The sequence below is a fragment of the Vigna unguiculata genome, chromosome 1 (assembly GCF_037176805.1).
Source record: "Vigna unguiculata cultivar grain cowpea cultivar isolate G323 ecotype 2 chromosome 1, ASM3717680v1, whole genome shotgun sequence".
In the NCBI taxonomy this organism is placed as follows: Eukaryota; Viridiplantae; Streptophyta; class Magnoliopsida; order Fabales; family Fabaceae; genus Vigna; species Vigna unguiculata.
In genome coordinates, this window is record NC_140792.1 from 22954227 (window position 1) to 22971322 (window position 17096).

Consider the following 17096-nt stretch of genomic DNA (forward strand, 5'->3'; position numbering starts at 1 on the left):
TAAAGGATTAGTTATGTTGAATGAAACTATTTTTCCTAAGTATCTTTGAGCAGATGTTGTAAACATAACCTGCTATGTTTTAAACATGTGCTACTTAGACCTATTTTGAAGAAAAACTTAAACCAATAATTAGCCATTTGGTTACAAGTGTTTCATTCTCAATAATGGTAGAGAAAATCTCGACAAGTTTGATGCTAAAGATGATGAAGGTATATTTCTTAGACATGCTTCAAATAGTCATGCATATAAAGTATATAATAAAAGGGTCATGAAGAATATATGCATGTAGTATTTGATGAAACTGGTCATACTTTGCTAGAACAAAAGGTTCATGATACAGATGATGAAGAAGCATTTCAAACTGGGTCAGAGGTAGAAAAGATAAATGAGGAAGTTCCTGAACCAAAGATTGTGATTCACAACAATTTACCTAAAGATTGGAGGACTCCAAAAGGGTTATCAAGAGACAACATCATTGGTGAAATAGATAAGGAATTTTCTACTAGACTTAAACTCCACAACTATTGTGAAATTGTTGCATATAATTGATGCATTAAAAGATATCAACTGGATTCTAGCTATACAAGAAGAACTAAATCAGTTTTTACAAAAGGATGTGTGGTGTCTTATTCCTATAAGTAATAACATGAATGTGATTGGTACAAAATGGGCTTTTAGAAACAAAATGGATAAAGCTGTAAATATCATTAGAAGAAAAGGCTAAACTTGTTGCAAAATGCTATAATTAGAAAAAAAAATAGATTTTCATGAGACATACGCTCTTGTGACTAGACTTAAGACTCTTACATTGTTATTAGTCTATACATGCATTACAAATTTCAAACTAAACCAAATGGATGTCAAAAGTGTCTTTCTAAATAGCTTTTTAAATGAAGAAATATTTGTTCCACAATCCTTGATTTTGAATATCATATATATTTTGATCATATATATATATATATATATATATATATATATATATATATATATATATATATATATATATATATATATATTCAAGGAGCTGTATTTTACATTAACAATATTTTTTTTTTAAATTTGATTATTACATGAGATTGATTTTCTTTAAACAGAAATTCATTATTTATGTCCTTATTCTTTTTCATATCTTCTCTTATTTTTAAAGGAAAAAAACAATTATTTTGTCTCACTTGATAATGCAATACTTATTTAATATTTAGCCCTTTTTTTATCTCATTACCCTTTTGTATATTCATTTTTTATGAATATAGAAGAGCAAGTAATGTATTATGTGTTTTTTTATAGAGGATTTTTAATTGTAACTTGATTATCATAATTTTTTTAGCAATTATGTCTCTTAATTTTTAATTAAATTATAAGAAATTATTTTTTAGTTTAAACTTGCTTTATAGATAGGTATATTAATAAAAAAATAAAAGAATAAATTCATTTTTTTAAATTGATCAAAAAGAAGTGAAGATGAGAACAAGACAATAAGGTTGCTCATCGCATAAGCATAACAATGATCACATAAGCATAACAATAATGAAATGAAAGCTTGTGATGACTTTTGAATCGATATGTGCACATTAATAAAATGAAAAATGAATATTTTATAGATAATATGGTTTATTTACATTGAACAAAAAATAGCTTAAATATTTAGTTATGATTCAATTATTTAATAAGTTCAAAAATTTTTGAAAAAACGAATGACAATATTTATATATGTTTATTTTTTGTTATAGTTATAGTTATATTAAATTATGTATTAATTTTCACTAAATTAATGACAAAAATGATAAATATATAAATTTTAAATATATTATTGTGGTTCTTCCAGAAATTTTGGTAAAATTCGTCACAGGATACACATATGGTATCCGTGCACCATAGAGAAGGAACACCAATAATTTAAATAAATTTGTCTAGATTATGATGGAAAATATTGAATCACAAGGAGATTTTTGTAAAATATTCAAGGTGATATATTGACCATTTCGGTTACTCTAATATTTCAAAAGATAATTATTACTAATGTGTTATTATTATTATTATTATTATTATTATTATTAAAAATGTATATTTATTTTCACTTTTTTGTTATAATAAAAAATAATAAAATTAATAATAATATTTTTATTATTATAATTATAAAATTAAGTGTAAATAATTTTTATAATTTATTTATAAAGATTTTTTAATTATTTAGGGACATCTCTTTAATTAAAATTTATTATGTTTAAAAACAAATTGTCAAATTGAAAAAAATGTTTTTCTAAATAATTTTTTAATTAAAAATTTGTCATATTTTTGTAAAATCATTCAAGGTGATATATATTTACCATTTAATTTTCTTTAATATTTCAGAAGGTAATTATTATTATTGTTATTATATATTAAAAATGTGTATGTATTTTCACTTGTTTTTATTGTTTTTTTATTATAGTAAAAAATAACAAAATTAATAATAATATTTTTATTATTATAATTATAAAATTAAAATAAATAATTTTTATAATTTATTTATAAAGGGTGACAGGTCTTTAATTAAAATTTATTAAATTTAAAAAGAAATTACAAAATTGAGAAAAAAATAATTTAAATAATATTTTAATTAAAAAATTATTAAGTTTAAAAAGAAATTGTCAAATTAAGAAAAATCGTTAAACTTAAAGTAGAAAAAAAGGCAAACAAATGGCTAAGGGTAAATTTGATAAAATATTAATTTTATTTAAAAGACTTAAGGTAAAATTTAAAATAAAATCTGAAAATATATATATATATATATATATATATATATATATATATATATATATATATATCTTATTTATATTATACTAGCGTACACACAAGCGTTGTCGCGCTTGTATATACGCATTTTTTAAATATACGTGATAGTATATTAGTAAGTGATGATAATGTAATGTTATTAAGTTTTAATATATAAAATAAAATTATATTTATTAAAAATAAAGTGAAATATATCAGAAAAGATGAGAGAATAAATGTTGATAATTAGAGAAAAAGAGAAAAGCAGAGATAAACGATTTTATAAAAAACGTTTGTAAAAGTAACAATCAATTTTCAAAAATTTTATAAATAATTATATTTTAAAGGGTAAAATTGGTATTTTAAATTGTGGACACAAAAGAAAGAATCTCTTTATATATATATATATATATGTATATGTATATGTGTGTGTGTGTGTGTGTGACATCCCATTTAAATAGATTCAATCTACTAAATAAAAACATCGCATAATTTTAGTAATAAAAGAGCAATCAAATGAATAGTATACATAAAGTTCCACTATTTACAGTCATCCATGAAAGTGCTTAAAAGATGCCAAGGCACACCAAAATGCCATGAGCAGAACATAGTCCCAAAAAGGTTCAACAGTTTACAGAAGGGTTGCTCCTAGAGCAGGAAATTATAAAAAAAGCACTAGGGCCATAAAACTGCTCCTAAGAGCCACATACATCAAACCAACTAAATTGCACCACTACCGCCATGAGATCCACCTTCAACATTTCTCTTATCTACTCCCACCAATAAGGCGATCATCGCAAAAGACAAAATAAGACAATAGACAAACACAAATGAAAGGGTAAGCTAGTGTAAAATAATTTTTAATATATTATAGCAGGCAAGTACTTAAAACAGTTCTCAAGCATGCAATAGAGTAGGCATAAGATCATGTTATAGCAAACAAAAGCAGAACATTATGACTCAATTATCCAGATGCATATAATAAGATCGGATTCACTGGACGCTTGCATTTGTGGTGGCCTCTACTGCTCTGCAGAGCCATTGCCAATGGGTTTCACCCTACCACACACAAGGTTAGCCTTCAAGCATCTAAGGTCATTATCCTGCCAAAGACTAGGGCCTCCCGCTACTCTCACCACTTAGATCAGTTTGCTCTACGTGAGACTAACTGATCCTTTAGAGTTTCGGGATGCGATCCTTACTTGAATCCTTATCTTAATTATATAGACTACACACCACCATGAGATCTCCCCACAAGATTCATGGAATTACGCCTATCTCACACCAATTTCATGTTTCTCATGCCATAACCACCACTTTTACCTCAAACATCCAATTCTCATGTTATCACACCACTAACCAACAATTCCATGCCATAACTCATTCCAAACATACCAATTTCAGTGTATATAGATCAAGTAACCATGCATATTCATGACATATAACTAATCCATGGATAAATTAAAGAAAACATAATCAAACATGCACCATTCTCGCTTAGGCTAAGAGCCTTCGCCCAAGCAACAACGACTGCCTCGCTTAAGCTAGGCATCCTCGCCTAAGCGAGACCTGCAACAGTGGCACTCTGCGAGCTCTCGCTTGGGCAGGACCATCTCGCCTGGGCGAGGTCACCACTCGCCCAAAACTAAAGTCCCTTGCTTGAACGAGGACGCGAGCAGAGAGCACACTGGTTTCCTCAAGTGCTCGCTTGGGCGAGCCATTCTCTCCTGAGCAAGATGATACGTCGCTCAAAACCAGAGTTGGTCACCTAAGCGAGAAGCTCGAACAGAACCAGGACGAGCTTTTGATATTCTCGCCTAGGCGAGACGAGCTCACTTGGGCAAGAATACCAATTCTCTCCCACTATTTCACGCATGCAACACCTAAAAACAGCAAAGTACAATCCATACAGTTCATTCATAAATAAGCACAAGCATCTTGGAATCACTTTAAGCATACAACAGAAGCAAAACAGACCACACACTTCAAGACACAAAAAATGACCTAGCTTCCCTTACCTTTTAAAACACTAGCAAAAGCAACAAGTCCGCAATTAAAGAGCACCACAGCTCCAAGAGCTAGAGTAGTGAGCTGAAACATGAAAACCAAGGCAAACCAGGGTATGAGATTAAACCCTAACCAGCATACCTAAATGGTGTAAAGAGGAGGAAAAACAGACCCAAAACCCTAAGGTTCAACTTACTTGGAGGTGGGATGAGTTTCGTTAGCTTGGAGATGAGAGGATCTCTCTATACCCTAGCAGAGCTCTTGCTTCAGTAGGGAGACGGAAGAAAGAGTTTTTCAGATATCTAAAGAAAAAAAAAGTGAGGTGAGAATGAATGGGGCTGGAAGAGGTCTTAGGATCCTCTAAGGGGCTAGTCTTGGGCTTATGAAAAGGGCCAGACCCATATCCATATAAGCTGTAAAATGGGACTAACAAAATATATATATATATATATATATATATATATATATATATATATATTATATAATCAGTGAATAATCGATTTTAATTGGTTAAGATATTTGTGCTTCTATTCACAATAATCAATTATCAATCAAAGCATATGTACATATGCAGACACAATCTGATTAATATATATCTGATGCAACTTCATATTTTCAAACTTTTAAGTTCGGTTATATTTGAAAGTACAATCAAAACATTCAAGGTTGAATTTTACTTTTAACAATGATTTCTTTAAAAGTTAAAATGCAATTTATTACACAAATATTATTTATACATAAAGACATTATTTTTTTAAAAAAGTTTATATGAGATTGATTTTATTTAAAGGTATTAAATTACAAAAATTATATTATATATAAATTTTAAGGTGTTACACAAATATTGGTTTAAATATAATTCATTGTGATTTGAAATTTATATTTAAATTATTTGATTAATTTAATTGTAATTATTATTTAAATTATTTTTATATCTGGAGATGACATTATTCCCTTTGGTAATTTCCTTTATTTGATATATCAGAAGCAGTAGATAATCTAATTTTAATCCTACTTAACACATTTGAGAAATGCCTACTTTCTATTATATATATATATATATATATATATATATATATATATATATATATATATATATATATATATATATATATATAAAATTTCATGTTTATTAATACTTATTATCAAAATTATATTTCACAATGGACTTAATATTTCAATGTATTAGAGGTTGTTACATTTTCTAAAACTTAATAATCTTAATAATTAACTTTTGAGGAAGTTAAAAATAAAAATTCAGATAAAATATAAGTGAAAGCTTATGCACAATTATGAAACGGAATGAGAAGAGTTAACATATCAAATAAAATCAGAAACATATAAAAGTTTACATTTTTTTTCCTATTCTAGATTTAGATTTACGAATAAATGTTTATTCTTTTAGAAACCAATACATGGCAAAAACAAGAAAGTAATCATTGAAATCTTTTTTTTCTCTATATTTCACTTTTATTCATAATATTGAAACCAAATATCTAAAAGAGTGTAAAATACTCTATCTAAAAATCCACGTGACTTAATGGAAAATCAATAACTTATGAAACCAAAAAAAATTATAAGATAAGCACAAATAGAAATTTTCATTAATTTAACATTTTTTTTTTCCTTTCCTACTCTTCCACGCCAACCGTTTTCTAAGAGAGAGACCAAGCCGCCCATGTCCCTTTCTTCTTCATAACATTATTTTTTTCATTCTTTATTCTTTCACATTGGACTGCTGTACTCAGTCACTGTGCACACCACAGTGAGTTCTCTCTCTTTCTTCACCCTTCTCTTTTCCCAAATGGGGAATTAAAAATTAGGATGGCGATGGTGCAACACTGCCATTTAAATACTTACATTATGGTTTTTGGGTTTGTTTTTTATCCCACAAAAAATATATAAAAAGCATATACTAAATTAAGCATATGTTTCCAGCAAATGGTGGGTGTCTCTATGTTGGATCTCTCTCTCTTCTTTCTCCTTCAACATTCATACTCACTATTCCCTTCTCCTTCACTCTCTTCCTTCCATCTTTCTATCTTCAATTTCACTCTCTCACACGGCTTATCCTATCTCATGATGTTCTGTTGTTAGCTTGAACTCACTTCCAACGTCTCTTTGTTTTCATTGCATGTTGTGTAACGCTCTCGCATTCCATTTATTGCGGCCTTTGACTTGTCTTCTCCTTTGCAACTCTTTTTATTTCTTCTCTCTCTTTCCGACTTTATATCTTACATGTAACCAATGTTGTGTCATGGACGTTACTCTTCTTAATTGCTAAATAAACAGGCACAAACCTACCCATGTCTCACAATCTTCCCTTATTTCAACTTTCACTTCCAAATCAATCTCTGCTCCTTGTTTATTATTCTCTATGAACGCCGGTGTATTGTCAGCTTCTCATGATGTGAAGTTTTTTGGTTTTTGTGTGGGGGCGTCTTTCATTAGGGTAAGCAACTCTTAATCCATTGAGAAATTAATCTGTTCTGATTATAAGCATTAGTTACTCTGGCGGAAATTCACATAAATCTTCTATTGCTTGTACTTTTGTGAATCAACAAATGGAGATGCCTAAATCAGGTGTCTCATATATGTCACAAGATTTATTTGTATTTTCTTGGAGTTCCTATAATTTTGAACAGTAATGAAAACCCAATCTGTAACGTCTGTGATTTGTTTTTATATTCCTTTATACTGTGTCTGGATTTCCATTCATAATGGTAAAGTCTCGTATGTCCACAGGAGTTGCTGATATTTTTTGTCTGGATTTTCTGTCTGCAGTTTCGGACAATTTCATTGGCGGTAAGAGGGTAAAAGGTTTCCCTGATCAACATTTAACAGAGGACGTATTGAAGGAGCATTTGCCTGCAAATGACCTATTATGACCAACAAAAAAGCATTACCTGTGTCAACTGTTGTTAGTGGCTTTTGTTTGGGTCATAGGACGCAAAAGATGAGAGTTTTGGAGTTATCACCCTCAGGTGACAATGGTTCCTCTACTAAGGAAGATGAACCTTTACCTCAGGATGCAGATTATAGTAATGTTCTTAGTATAAGTGACGAGCTAGAGACTTCAATCTTGGCAAGATTTCCAAGGTCACAGCTTTGGAAATTGTGCTTTCTAAACAAGCGGTTCTTGGCGCTAGCTCGGAGTGGCGAGATCTACAAAATCAGGAAGGAGATAGGACTGAAAGAGCCATCTGTGTTTATGTTAGCCAGTGGAGAGAGCAATTGGTGGGGAATGGAGTGGCCTTTCATGTCAAGCAAGAAACTCCCTCCCATTCAATCAGATTATAATTTTGAGTGTGGAGACAAGGAGTCTTTTTGTGCAGGATCCCACCTGTTTGTGTTTGGCAAGGAGATTGATGGGCCTGTAACTTGGAGGTTTGATTTAACAAATAATGAATGGCTCAAAGGGCCTTCTATGATCAATCCAAGGTGTCTTTTTGCATCAGCTACATCTGGTGCAATTGCTTTTGTTGCTGGGGGCTATGATGCAACAACTTACACCCAGATTTTGGATACTGCTGAGATGTACGACTCTGAAAGCCAGTGTTGGAAACCCCTCCCAAGGATGAACAAAAGGAGGAAGTTTTGCTCTGGTTGCTTCATGGATAACAAGTTCTATGTCATTGGAGGGAAAGACGAGGATGGGAGGGTCCTCACTTGCGGTGAATTCTTTGATGGGAAGACAAATAGTTGGAAGTTGATTCCTGATATGTGGAAGGATATTCCTCTTAATGCTGAACACTCTCCACCTCTTCTTGCTGTTGTGAACAATGAGCTCTACACACTGGATGCTTCTTCGAATGAGTTGAAGATCTATATGAAGGGAAGCAATTCATGGAAGACTTTGGGAGTGGTTCCTGTGAGAGCTGATGAACAAAGAGGTTGGGGTGTGGCTTTTAAGTCTCTTGGTGATGAGTTGCTTGTGATCGGTGCACCTTCTGTGTCACAGGCAGAGCGAGCCTTGTGTATGTACACTGGTTCTCCTGATCCTGCTGATCACAAATTCAGGTGGCGGCAAATTGGATGCAGCACCATTCAGCTCAATCACTTCATCCGCAATTGTGCTGTTATGTGGACCTGAAATTCTTATTTCATCAACACCTCCAAAACATTCTAAATAAAACTTGGAGACTACTAGGATGAAGTTTTCATTACAACAAGCAGCTTCTGTCATCTCATGATTCATCTTTGTTTCTGTTTTGTTACATGTTGGGGTCGCTTTTTAGAACAACTTATTATTAGGAAGCTTGTTCACGTTTTAACATAGTAGGAGTGAAAATGGCAAGGAATATCCTATTATTGTTGGTGATGAAAACCAGATAAGGAGCTTCAAATCTCAAATGCTACTTTTTCTCTTGTTCTGCTGATTATGCTACATTTTATCGTGTTACTGGATATCATCAAATTTGAATCCTTTGCCTCATTACTTGAGTTGCCATGTTCAAAATACTTTTCAATTCTGTCATCGAATCCCACTACTGATATGAAGGTAATTTTATTTAGTTGCTTCAGAGCTCTGAACAGTAATATTTCCCTCTGTTTGTGCTTTTTTTCTAAGAAAAGACAATGGGAGAACCATAGCGGAAATAGGACGAATATTTGGAAGGCAATATTTTTCCATTCATTACATGATTTTTTTTCCTTCTTTTCTTCCATCCTTCCAAATCGAAAATATTTTGTATCTGAAATAATTATTTAATTTAAAATCATATAAATTATTTTTCTTAAATCTTTATTCCAAGTTTATTAAAGGGAGCCAAAGCTTAGCTTTTGAAATTTGATCCTTGAGATACCAAATTGACTTTGTGATTGTGTTATCATTTCACAATTAAATTTTACTGACTGAGAAGTACAACTGTGAATGACAAACTTATCCTCTGCACAGCATTTGCGTGTAAGTGTATATAATCAATCTTCCTTCAGATCTCGGCGTGTAGGTTAACAACAGCCAAAGATTCCTCTTTTGTTCTAATTTTATTGCATCAGGGTTAGATAATACTTATGACTATGAGTTTGATAGATTTTTTTTTTTCACAATAAATCCAATTCGAAAAAACAAATATCCAGAATGAACATATTCTCAATTTAATTTCTAATGATCTGATTTCTATGCAGAGTTTTTAATTTTTTTTTAAGTTTAATGTATTTTAGAATAACAATAAATAATTATAAATTATAGAATTAAATATGTTTATTAAATAAATTTATATCTAATACATTTGATAGCAATATAATCTTGAATTGTAGTGTATATCATTTAAATGGATTCAGTGCGATTTATTTGCAAAGTAGCACCGACCACACTGTTTGCGCTGGGGATTCATCACGCCGAAAGTTAAATTCTCCTTTTCAATCTCCTTCCGGCTGAAACTCCATTTTCAATCTCCTGCTGGATGAAACACCATTGGAATTCCGATTTCAAAGGTGAAATTTTGAAAAGAATTTTTTTTTTATTAAAAAAAAAATGAAGAGGAGAAAAAAATAAAAAAATAAGGAAAAAGAAAATTAAATAATTAACTAAAATTGGGGTGAATAAATTTTAATTCACTTGAGAAAGGGAAGGGAAAAGAAAATTGGTTTTGTAGTATTATTTGAGATTAAATTTTTTATTATTAGTTTGTTGAAAAAAAAATTAATATAATTTTGGACTTGTGCATTAAAAATTTGTTGTAGTGGTTTAAAAAAAAAACATTCTTTTGGTAGTGTAAGAGATTAGAAATAAAAGTTAATCAATTTATACTTGTTATATAATGATGATAAATAAATTATTGTTTGAATGTTGAGAAAAAAAAAATTAAAAGCACATCACAAACCTTTTTTTATATACGTGCTACTAATTTGGATGAGTAAAAGCAATAAATATATTTACAAAATTGGTTAAAACTATGATCAGTTTTTTGAATAAAAAAAATGTGACAAAATATAATGTTTTTAATATTTATTTTATTTTAATGTGACAAACTATAGTAGATTTGTTATAATAAAATTAATATTTATTTTATACATTAAAAATGGACTTAAGTTAAAAAAACAAAATTTCACATCAAATGTGACCAACATACATTAATATTTGTATTAATATTTGTGTTTAAGAATTAAAAAATAATTTAAGAAAAGTAATCATTTTAACGATGACACTCTACTATTTTATTTATTTAAAGTTTAACTATAAATAAATTTTTTATTAATCAATTTTGATTTAAAAAAAAACACCACCTTTGAAACATGTTTTAAATTTTTTCTCTATCTTCTTTTTAAATCTTTGACTTTATCCTTTTTCTGTTCAAAGATCGAAGTACGTCATAAGACTTCCAGTGTCAAGATCTACAATCTTACATGATCGTAATCTTGAACAAAGGGTATCTTTTACTTTTCATTTTGGTCTATTAAGAAATTTATTGCATGTGGAGTGTTTTGGGCTTGCATGTGACTTTTAAGGGCTCAAGATGAATCTTTATTCGATTATTATTGTTAGAATGATTCTATTCGTTGATTAGGTCACTATAAAAAATCATGTATATTGTGACGGTTTTAATATGATGAATCTTTAAAATCACCGCTTTTTACTGTATAATGTTGTTACGGGTTACACAATTGTCCTATCGCGGAGGTCAAGTGGTTCAAGTCACAATCCAAGAGTGAGATTCCTAGTAGGACAATTGTTGATGGAGAGATTATTGTAGGTGGCATCAATTGTCCTATGGTAGAGGCCAAGTGGGTTGGGTCACAATCGAATCGTGACGCTTGAGCTGTTACACTCTTAAGTAAAAAGAGTTGCCCCCTAACTAATAGTTATAGCTTTTGGTCTAGTGGTAAGTGTTCGATCCTAACAAATGTGAATAATTAGATAATTGCCACAATTTACATGTAAAATATGACATTTTCAACTTCCATTTTTTGATCTGCCATATTTTACATGTAAAATATGGTGTTTTTAATTACCATTTTCTAATAAATATCAATATAACTTTCCTCTCAAGTTTCACTTTCCCTTTCGCTTTTCACTTTTCATGTCTCGCTTTTTCAACTTTCATCTCTCGCTTTTGTGTTTTTATTCTCCTGCTACCAAACCCAGCACCAAAAGTATTCACCAAACTTTCTCCATTTTCACACCCTTAACCAGAGAATTTCAATCTTAGTTTAACTAAAACTCTTGTGGTTCAGTTCTCCTTTTTCACTATCACCACAATGGAATGTGGTGTGTTCCCTAACCACCGAACCTCAATAAGGAAGCAAGAGATTCTACTTCTCCTGAATAGTCTTTTTTTCGTTGGCTACCCCATAATCGATCTCAAGCCTGTCGTGTAATATCCCTAAGGAATATTACTTTGAAAATAACATAATCAATTAAATAAAATGAAATAAATAAGATAATATCGAAAATTCCTCATTTATAAATACATGTTCCCAAAACGCGGGAAAATTAAAATCGCAAAGTTTAAAAAATTGTAAATGTTCTCAATTCAAAGTTATTACAACTATAAAAGCCCAAAATGGCTAATGTTCAAAACATAAAAACATCAAAAACTCAAGTCTTCAAAAGCCCTTATGATCCTGCACTCCAGTCTCAAGCGTCTCCTGGCTCACCTGTCAAATCATCTGCTCCCGGATAATAAATCATCCGATCATCGCCACACACATACAGATAGGGTGAGCTATGCATATATAAATACAATTTAAATATGATACCCATCCCAAGAAATAAAATTACTGATATGTGTTAACTACAGTTGTCCACCCCTGATCTCATATTCCTTCATGAGTCATATGCATGAAACTAGGTCTTGGAACTTTTCTGTGCTTCCACGAAACTGTCCCTTTCGTGGTCCCACCTTACGAGCCAATCCTGCTCATAGTCCAACCCCACAGACTCCTCGTCTGTAGTAAAACATCCAAGCCTTCCAAGCTTGGACCCTGGCACGCACGCAATCACCATACTATGGACTCCTCGCCCAATAGCAACCAACGGGAATAAAACTATTCCTTGCCCATCGTGCGCTCGACGCATGCAATCACCATACTAAGGACTCCTCGCCCATTAGTAGCCGACGGGAACTAACCAGTTCCATGCCCATCATGCGTCCCACCACTAAGCACATCCCAGACCCCTATTGGACTTAGTCCATTAAGCCCAAGCATAAAAGTAAGTGAACTTAGTCTTTCAAGTCCACTAATCAAAACAATAACCAATTTTGCAGCCACCAAAACCGCCTGGCATCGCCTAGACACCGCTAGGCGGATACTGGCAGAAAACCGCCCGGCGGTCACACTCCCACCGCCAGGCACCGTTGACAAAACAGAACCCGTACTTCTCCGTCACCGCCTGGCGGATACAACCCTACCGCCAGGCGCCTCCTGTACGCAGTGGCCACTGCCATTGATTTAAAGTCCTGTTGCCTGACGGCTCATCCCGCACCGCCAGGCGCCATACCGGTAGCGCGATGCCACTGATTTTTGGCACTTTTTACAGGTCTTAATAGACCTTAACCATACAATATCTATCAGTCATCAATTATAGCATTTCAAGACATAAAACCATCCAGAATTTAATATGTACAACTAGCTCATGCCCAATTCAACTATCATCACATCTCAACCTGCCTCACTTGAGTCCTAAAAAAGAACAGCCATAAAATATAAATATTATACTCACCATTTACCATAATACTAATTATCCACTTTACCATGCCAGACCCAAAGTACAACAACATACACCACTTGTGCTAATTTAATTATCATGTACACATCCTTTTCCCCATTTACTACCCAAACCTGTTCTCGTATTCAATAAGGTCTTACCGTTTAGTACTCCTATTACTCAGGTCATAACCAATCTGATCAGTGTTGCCCCTATACTCGGATACCAAACTGCCACTATAGCCACCAATAGATAAGGAAACTCCATTTGTGTGTTTCATCTCACCTTGATCATTTAAATTTCATAGCTAATGCAATTCCAACCTATCACCACTTAACCACTTATCTTAATGGTCCCCCCCCTCAACACACCCATTACCAGACCATCATCCAAAACAAACCTGTTATTTTGCTGTCAGGTCGCCTGGCGGCAACCTCAGTACCGCCAGGCGGTGCGTGAAAAGAAACTGGATTTTGCCCAGATTTCTCTCGCGTTCATAGTGACTCACACACCCCACAATTTCCAAGTTTCCCCTCAAACTGATGTACTCCCACATATATCATGCCTCAAGTTCAGAATGCACTCTTATTATCATTGACTCCAATTAACAACTACGCTACTCCTAATCATCACCTATGACATTCCTTCCAAAATCCCAATCTGAATTCTAGGACTCAATTTCAGACGTAATTCATGCAATATTCCAACAATAATCAATTACAGGTAATTACACGCATACCAATCATTCAAATAAACCCCAAACGTTCCAACATCACGGAGTACCCAAAACCCGCCAGAACTGAACCAGCCAATTCGTAGCGCCTGGCGAACAGCCCCTACCCGCCAGGCGGTGCATGAAGAAAAACCCAGTTTTGGGCTCTGATGGTATGAGTTGCCTGGCGGGCCTTCAACGCCGCCAGGCGGTTTCTGGGTAAAATTCCAGAAACTACGAAAATTAACGCAAAACAACAAGATACACATGCGATTTCATCCATACAAGGCACAATCTATCATCACCAAAATAAAATCAATGTAAGCAACTCCCCTAACCTGGATTAAAGCTTTCCTTGCTCAAAATTTGACTTCTTGAAAGCTCCAATGTTCACCAATGGCTTACTCCCAAATTACCCTCCTAACTCAACTCGCCTATCACTCCAGAAACACGTTCCTCTCTGAATTCTTGCTTCTCACAGTACCTCCTCCAATTCCAGCTAACCAAACCTTCCTTTTTACTACTAATAAGCCTTATAATGGTGGTTTAATAATGCTTAATTGTCAAAAACGAAATTAAGGCTTAATGGCAGTGTTAATTACCCTTCAATTGCATGATATCTTCTGCCTTTTCAGCCATCCTTGGCTGCTAAGTTTACTAGGGTTTCCTTTAACCTTTCAAATTCAAGACAAACCTAAAAATGGCAAAAATAGAGTTTCATTCAAGTCCCTCTAAGGTTTGAACCCACTCTTATGCCATTGCCACTCAATGCCAAACCATTCAACCAAATTCATATTTCATACTAATCAATATAATTCAATTATTATAAAACTCCACAACATGTTTAATATACATAAAAATAATACTAATTTAATACACATAAAAATAGCATAAATAGGACTCGAACCTAAGTCCTCTCACACAAACCAAGTACTCTTAACCACTTGAGCTAGTACTTTTCCACGTCATAACATTATGCATTTATTACCTTAAAGGTTCTCTTTACCCGCATTTATTAAATAATTATTTAATTAATTATTTAATTTTTCCCGGGTCTTACATGTCGCACCATCGACGGCAATTTCATCCACATTAAGGTTCAGATCGACCTAGTATACACTGTGTTTGGAGTGGTGTCACTTGTTCTAATGCTGAAATCCATCAACCTCATCAATGATGGATTCCTTTGTCGTGCATCTACCACCCAAGGTAATGTTAGTCTTCTTGATTTGTGATTGATTAAAATCACTGAGAGCATTAAGACCTTTCATTCATTAGACGAGTTAGAGCTCACTAGGCCAACTTGATTAAAAAAACTCTTAAGACCTGAGTCACTGGGCGAGAGAAATGTGTCGTTGAGCGAAAGGAAAATTCAAATTTGGTAGACAACCATGGGAGGTTTGGTGTTGGTTGAGTATACTCTTACTGGGTGCATTTATTTGTATTTTGTTCTAGTACTTGACTCGTTGGGCTAGTTGCTTAGTCGTTGAGCGAGTGCCTTCGCAGAAGAAACTCGTTAAGCGAGTAAGTGAACTCACTAAGTGAGTATATTAATCTTGGTATTTTACGTGTGGTTTGAAATGTGGAGAAGCTGTGAGGAATTACTATACTATGGAATGTGATGATTTTAAGTGAATGAAAGTTAGACAAAGTGATGAAATGATTTGTGTGTGTGTGTATATATATATATATATATATTGTATAATATGGTGTTCCTAAGGAGAAAGACTGTATAAGTTAGTATAGTGTTATGCATTGAGTAGTGATCCACATTAAAGTTATCCTAACTCTACTAAGCTCACAAAATCATATAGAGAATGGAGTTTAGGTGATGAGATTTGAGGAAAGTCCTATAACAGGATTTGGGGCAAGGGACCTCTTTTCTAGCGAGGCAATAAGTAAATTTACCCTTGAGACCTAGTAACTTTGGGTTGGTCGTGATATTTCTTTTATGATCTCATGGTAGGTGCAGGACTTTGAGTATCTAATTCAATGTATATTCTGGAATTGAGTCTAGAATAGGTTATGTTAGAATTATAAGATGTAATTAATTGATAATAGTTCTTATATGTGAAATGTGTTGACTGATGTTTATGTTTAATCATTGTGGTGTTATAATATGTGATAATATAAAATACTATTGGCTTACCTTTCTTTTTATGTTTGTTGTTGGTTTATCCACCAACGGTTATCGTATGGTATATGTGAGTAGAGGATAGTGAGAGTAGGAGGGTTAAGAAGCGTGAGACTACTGATTGTTGGTTAGAGTATAGTTTGTGGGTATATAATATTGTATTGTATAGATTCTCCATTCTAGAAAAGATTATATATTATGATAAATGTATCATGAGTTTTATGGAGGACTATAAATACATATTATATGTCTATGTTTTTGTTTATTGCTTAATGCTTAAATTGTAATAAATCAGATAGTAGTCTAAATATGTTAGAATGGGAAGTTACAATATACATAATTTCATTTTTAATTTATGGATATAACGAAGTATATCATTTTATATACCTAATTTATTTTTTAGAAGAGTAAATTTGTCTTTGACAAAATTGTAGTCTTCTTATAACAAGATAATACTTTTTAAATAATCATTTTGAATGTTGAAAAGATATATTATTATGTGTATGATGGTTATTAAAAAATATATTTGTTGTGTTAAAATTGGTGCTAAAAAATATAAATGGTTAATAATAAATGTTAGGTTAAAATGATAATTTTAAAATGTGAAGTTAAGAAATAATTTATAATTGGAATGGAAAGTTTAGTGAATATAAAATTGGTTTAATATATTTATTAAGAAATAATAATTTTTTCCTATATATATATATATATATATATATATATATATATATATATATATATATATATATATATATATATATATATATATATATATATAAGATGTATTTTGCATGCAAAAAGTGTGACGACCAAATTTTTTTGTTACTATTATTTTCTGT

At 32.1% G+C, this 17096-nt stretch overlaps 1 protein-coding gene and 1 long non-coding RNA gene across 2 annotated transcripts; one reads left to right on the forward strand and one right to left on the reverse strand.

Annotated features, from left to right (window-relative positions):
• Nucleotides 1-3223: 3223 nt before the first annotated feature.
• Nucleotides 3224-5085, reverse strand: LOC114183977 (uncharacterized). Its single transcript, XR_003604532.2, has 3 exons — nt 4958-5085; nt 4773-4845; nt 3224-3524 (listed from the first exon to the last, which is right to left on the reverse strand). It is a non-coding gene; the product is annotated as an uncharacterized LOC114183977 (long non-coding RNA).
• Nucleotides 5086-6982: 1897 nt separating this feature from the next.
• Nucleotides 6983-9204, forward strand: LOC114173903 (Galactose oxidase/kelch repeat superfamily protein). The gene is made up of 2 exons (XM_028058573.2): nt 6983-7213; nt 7546-9204. Exon 2 carries the CDS (start codon nt 7646-7648, stop codon nt 8852-8854), a length of 1209 nt encoding a protein of 402 aa, XP_027914374.1. The 5' UTR covers nt 6983-7213; nt 7546-7645; the 3' UTR covers nt 8855-9204.
• The last annotated feature ends 7892 nt before the right edge of the window (nt 9205-17096 follow it).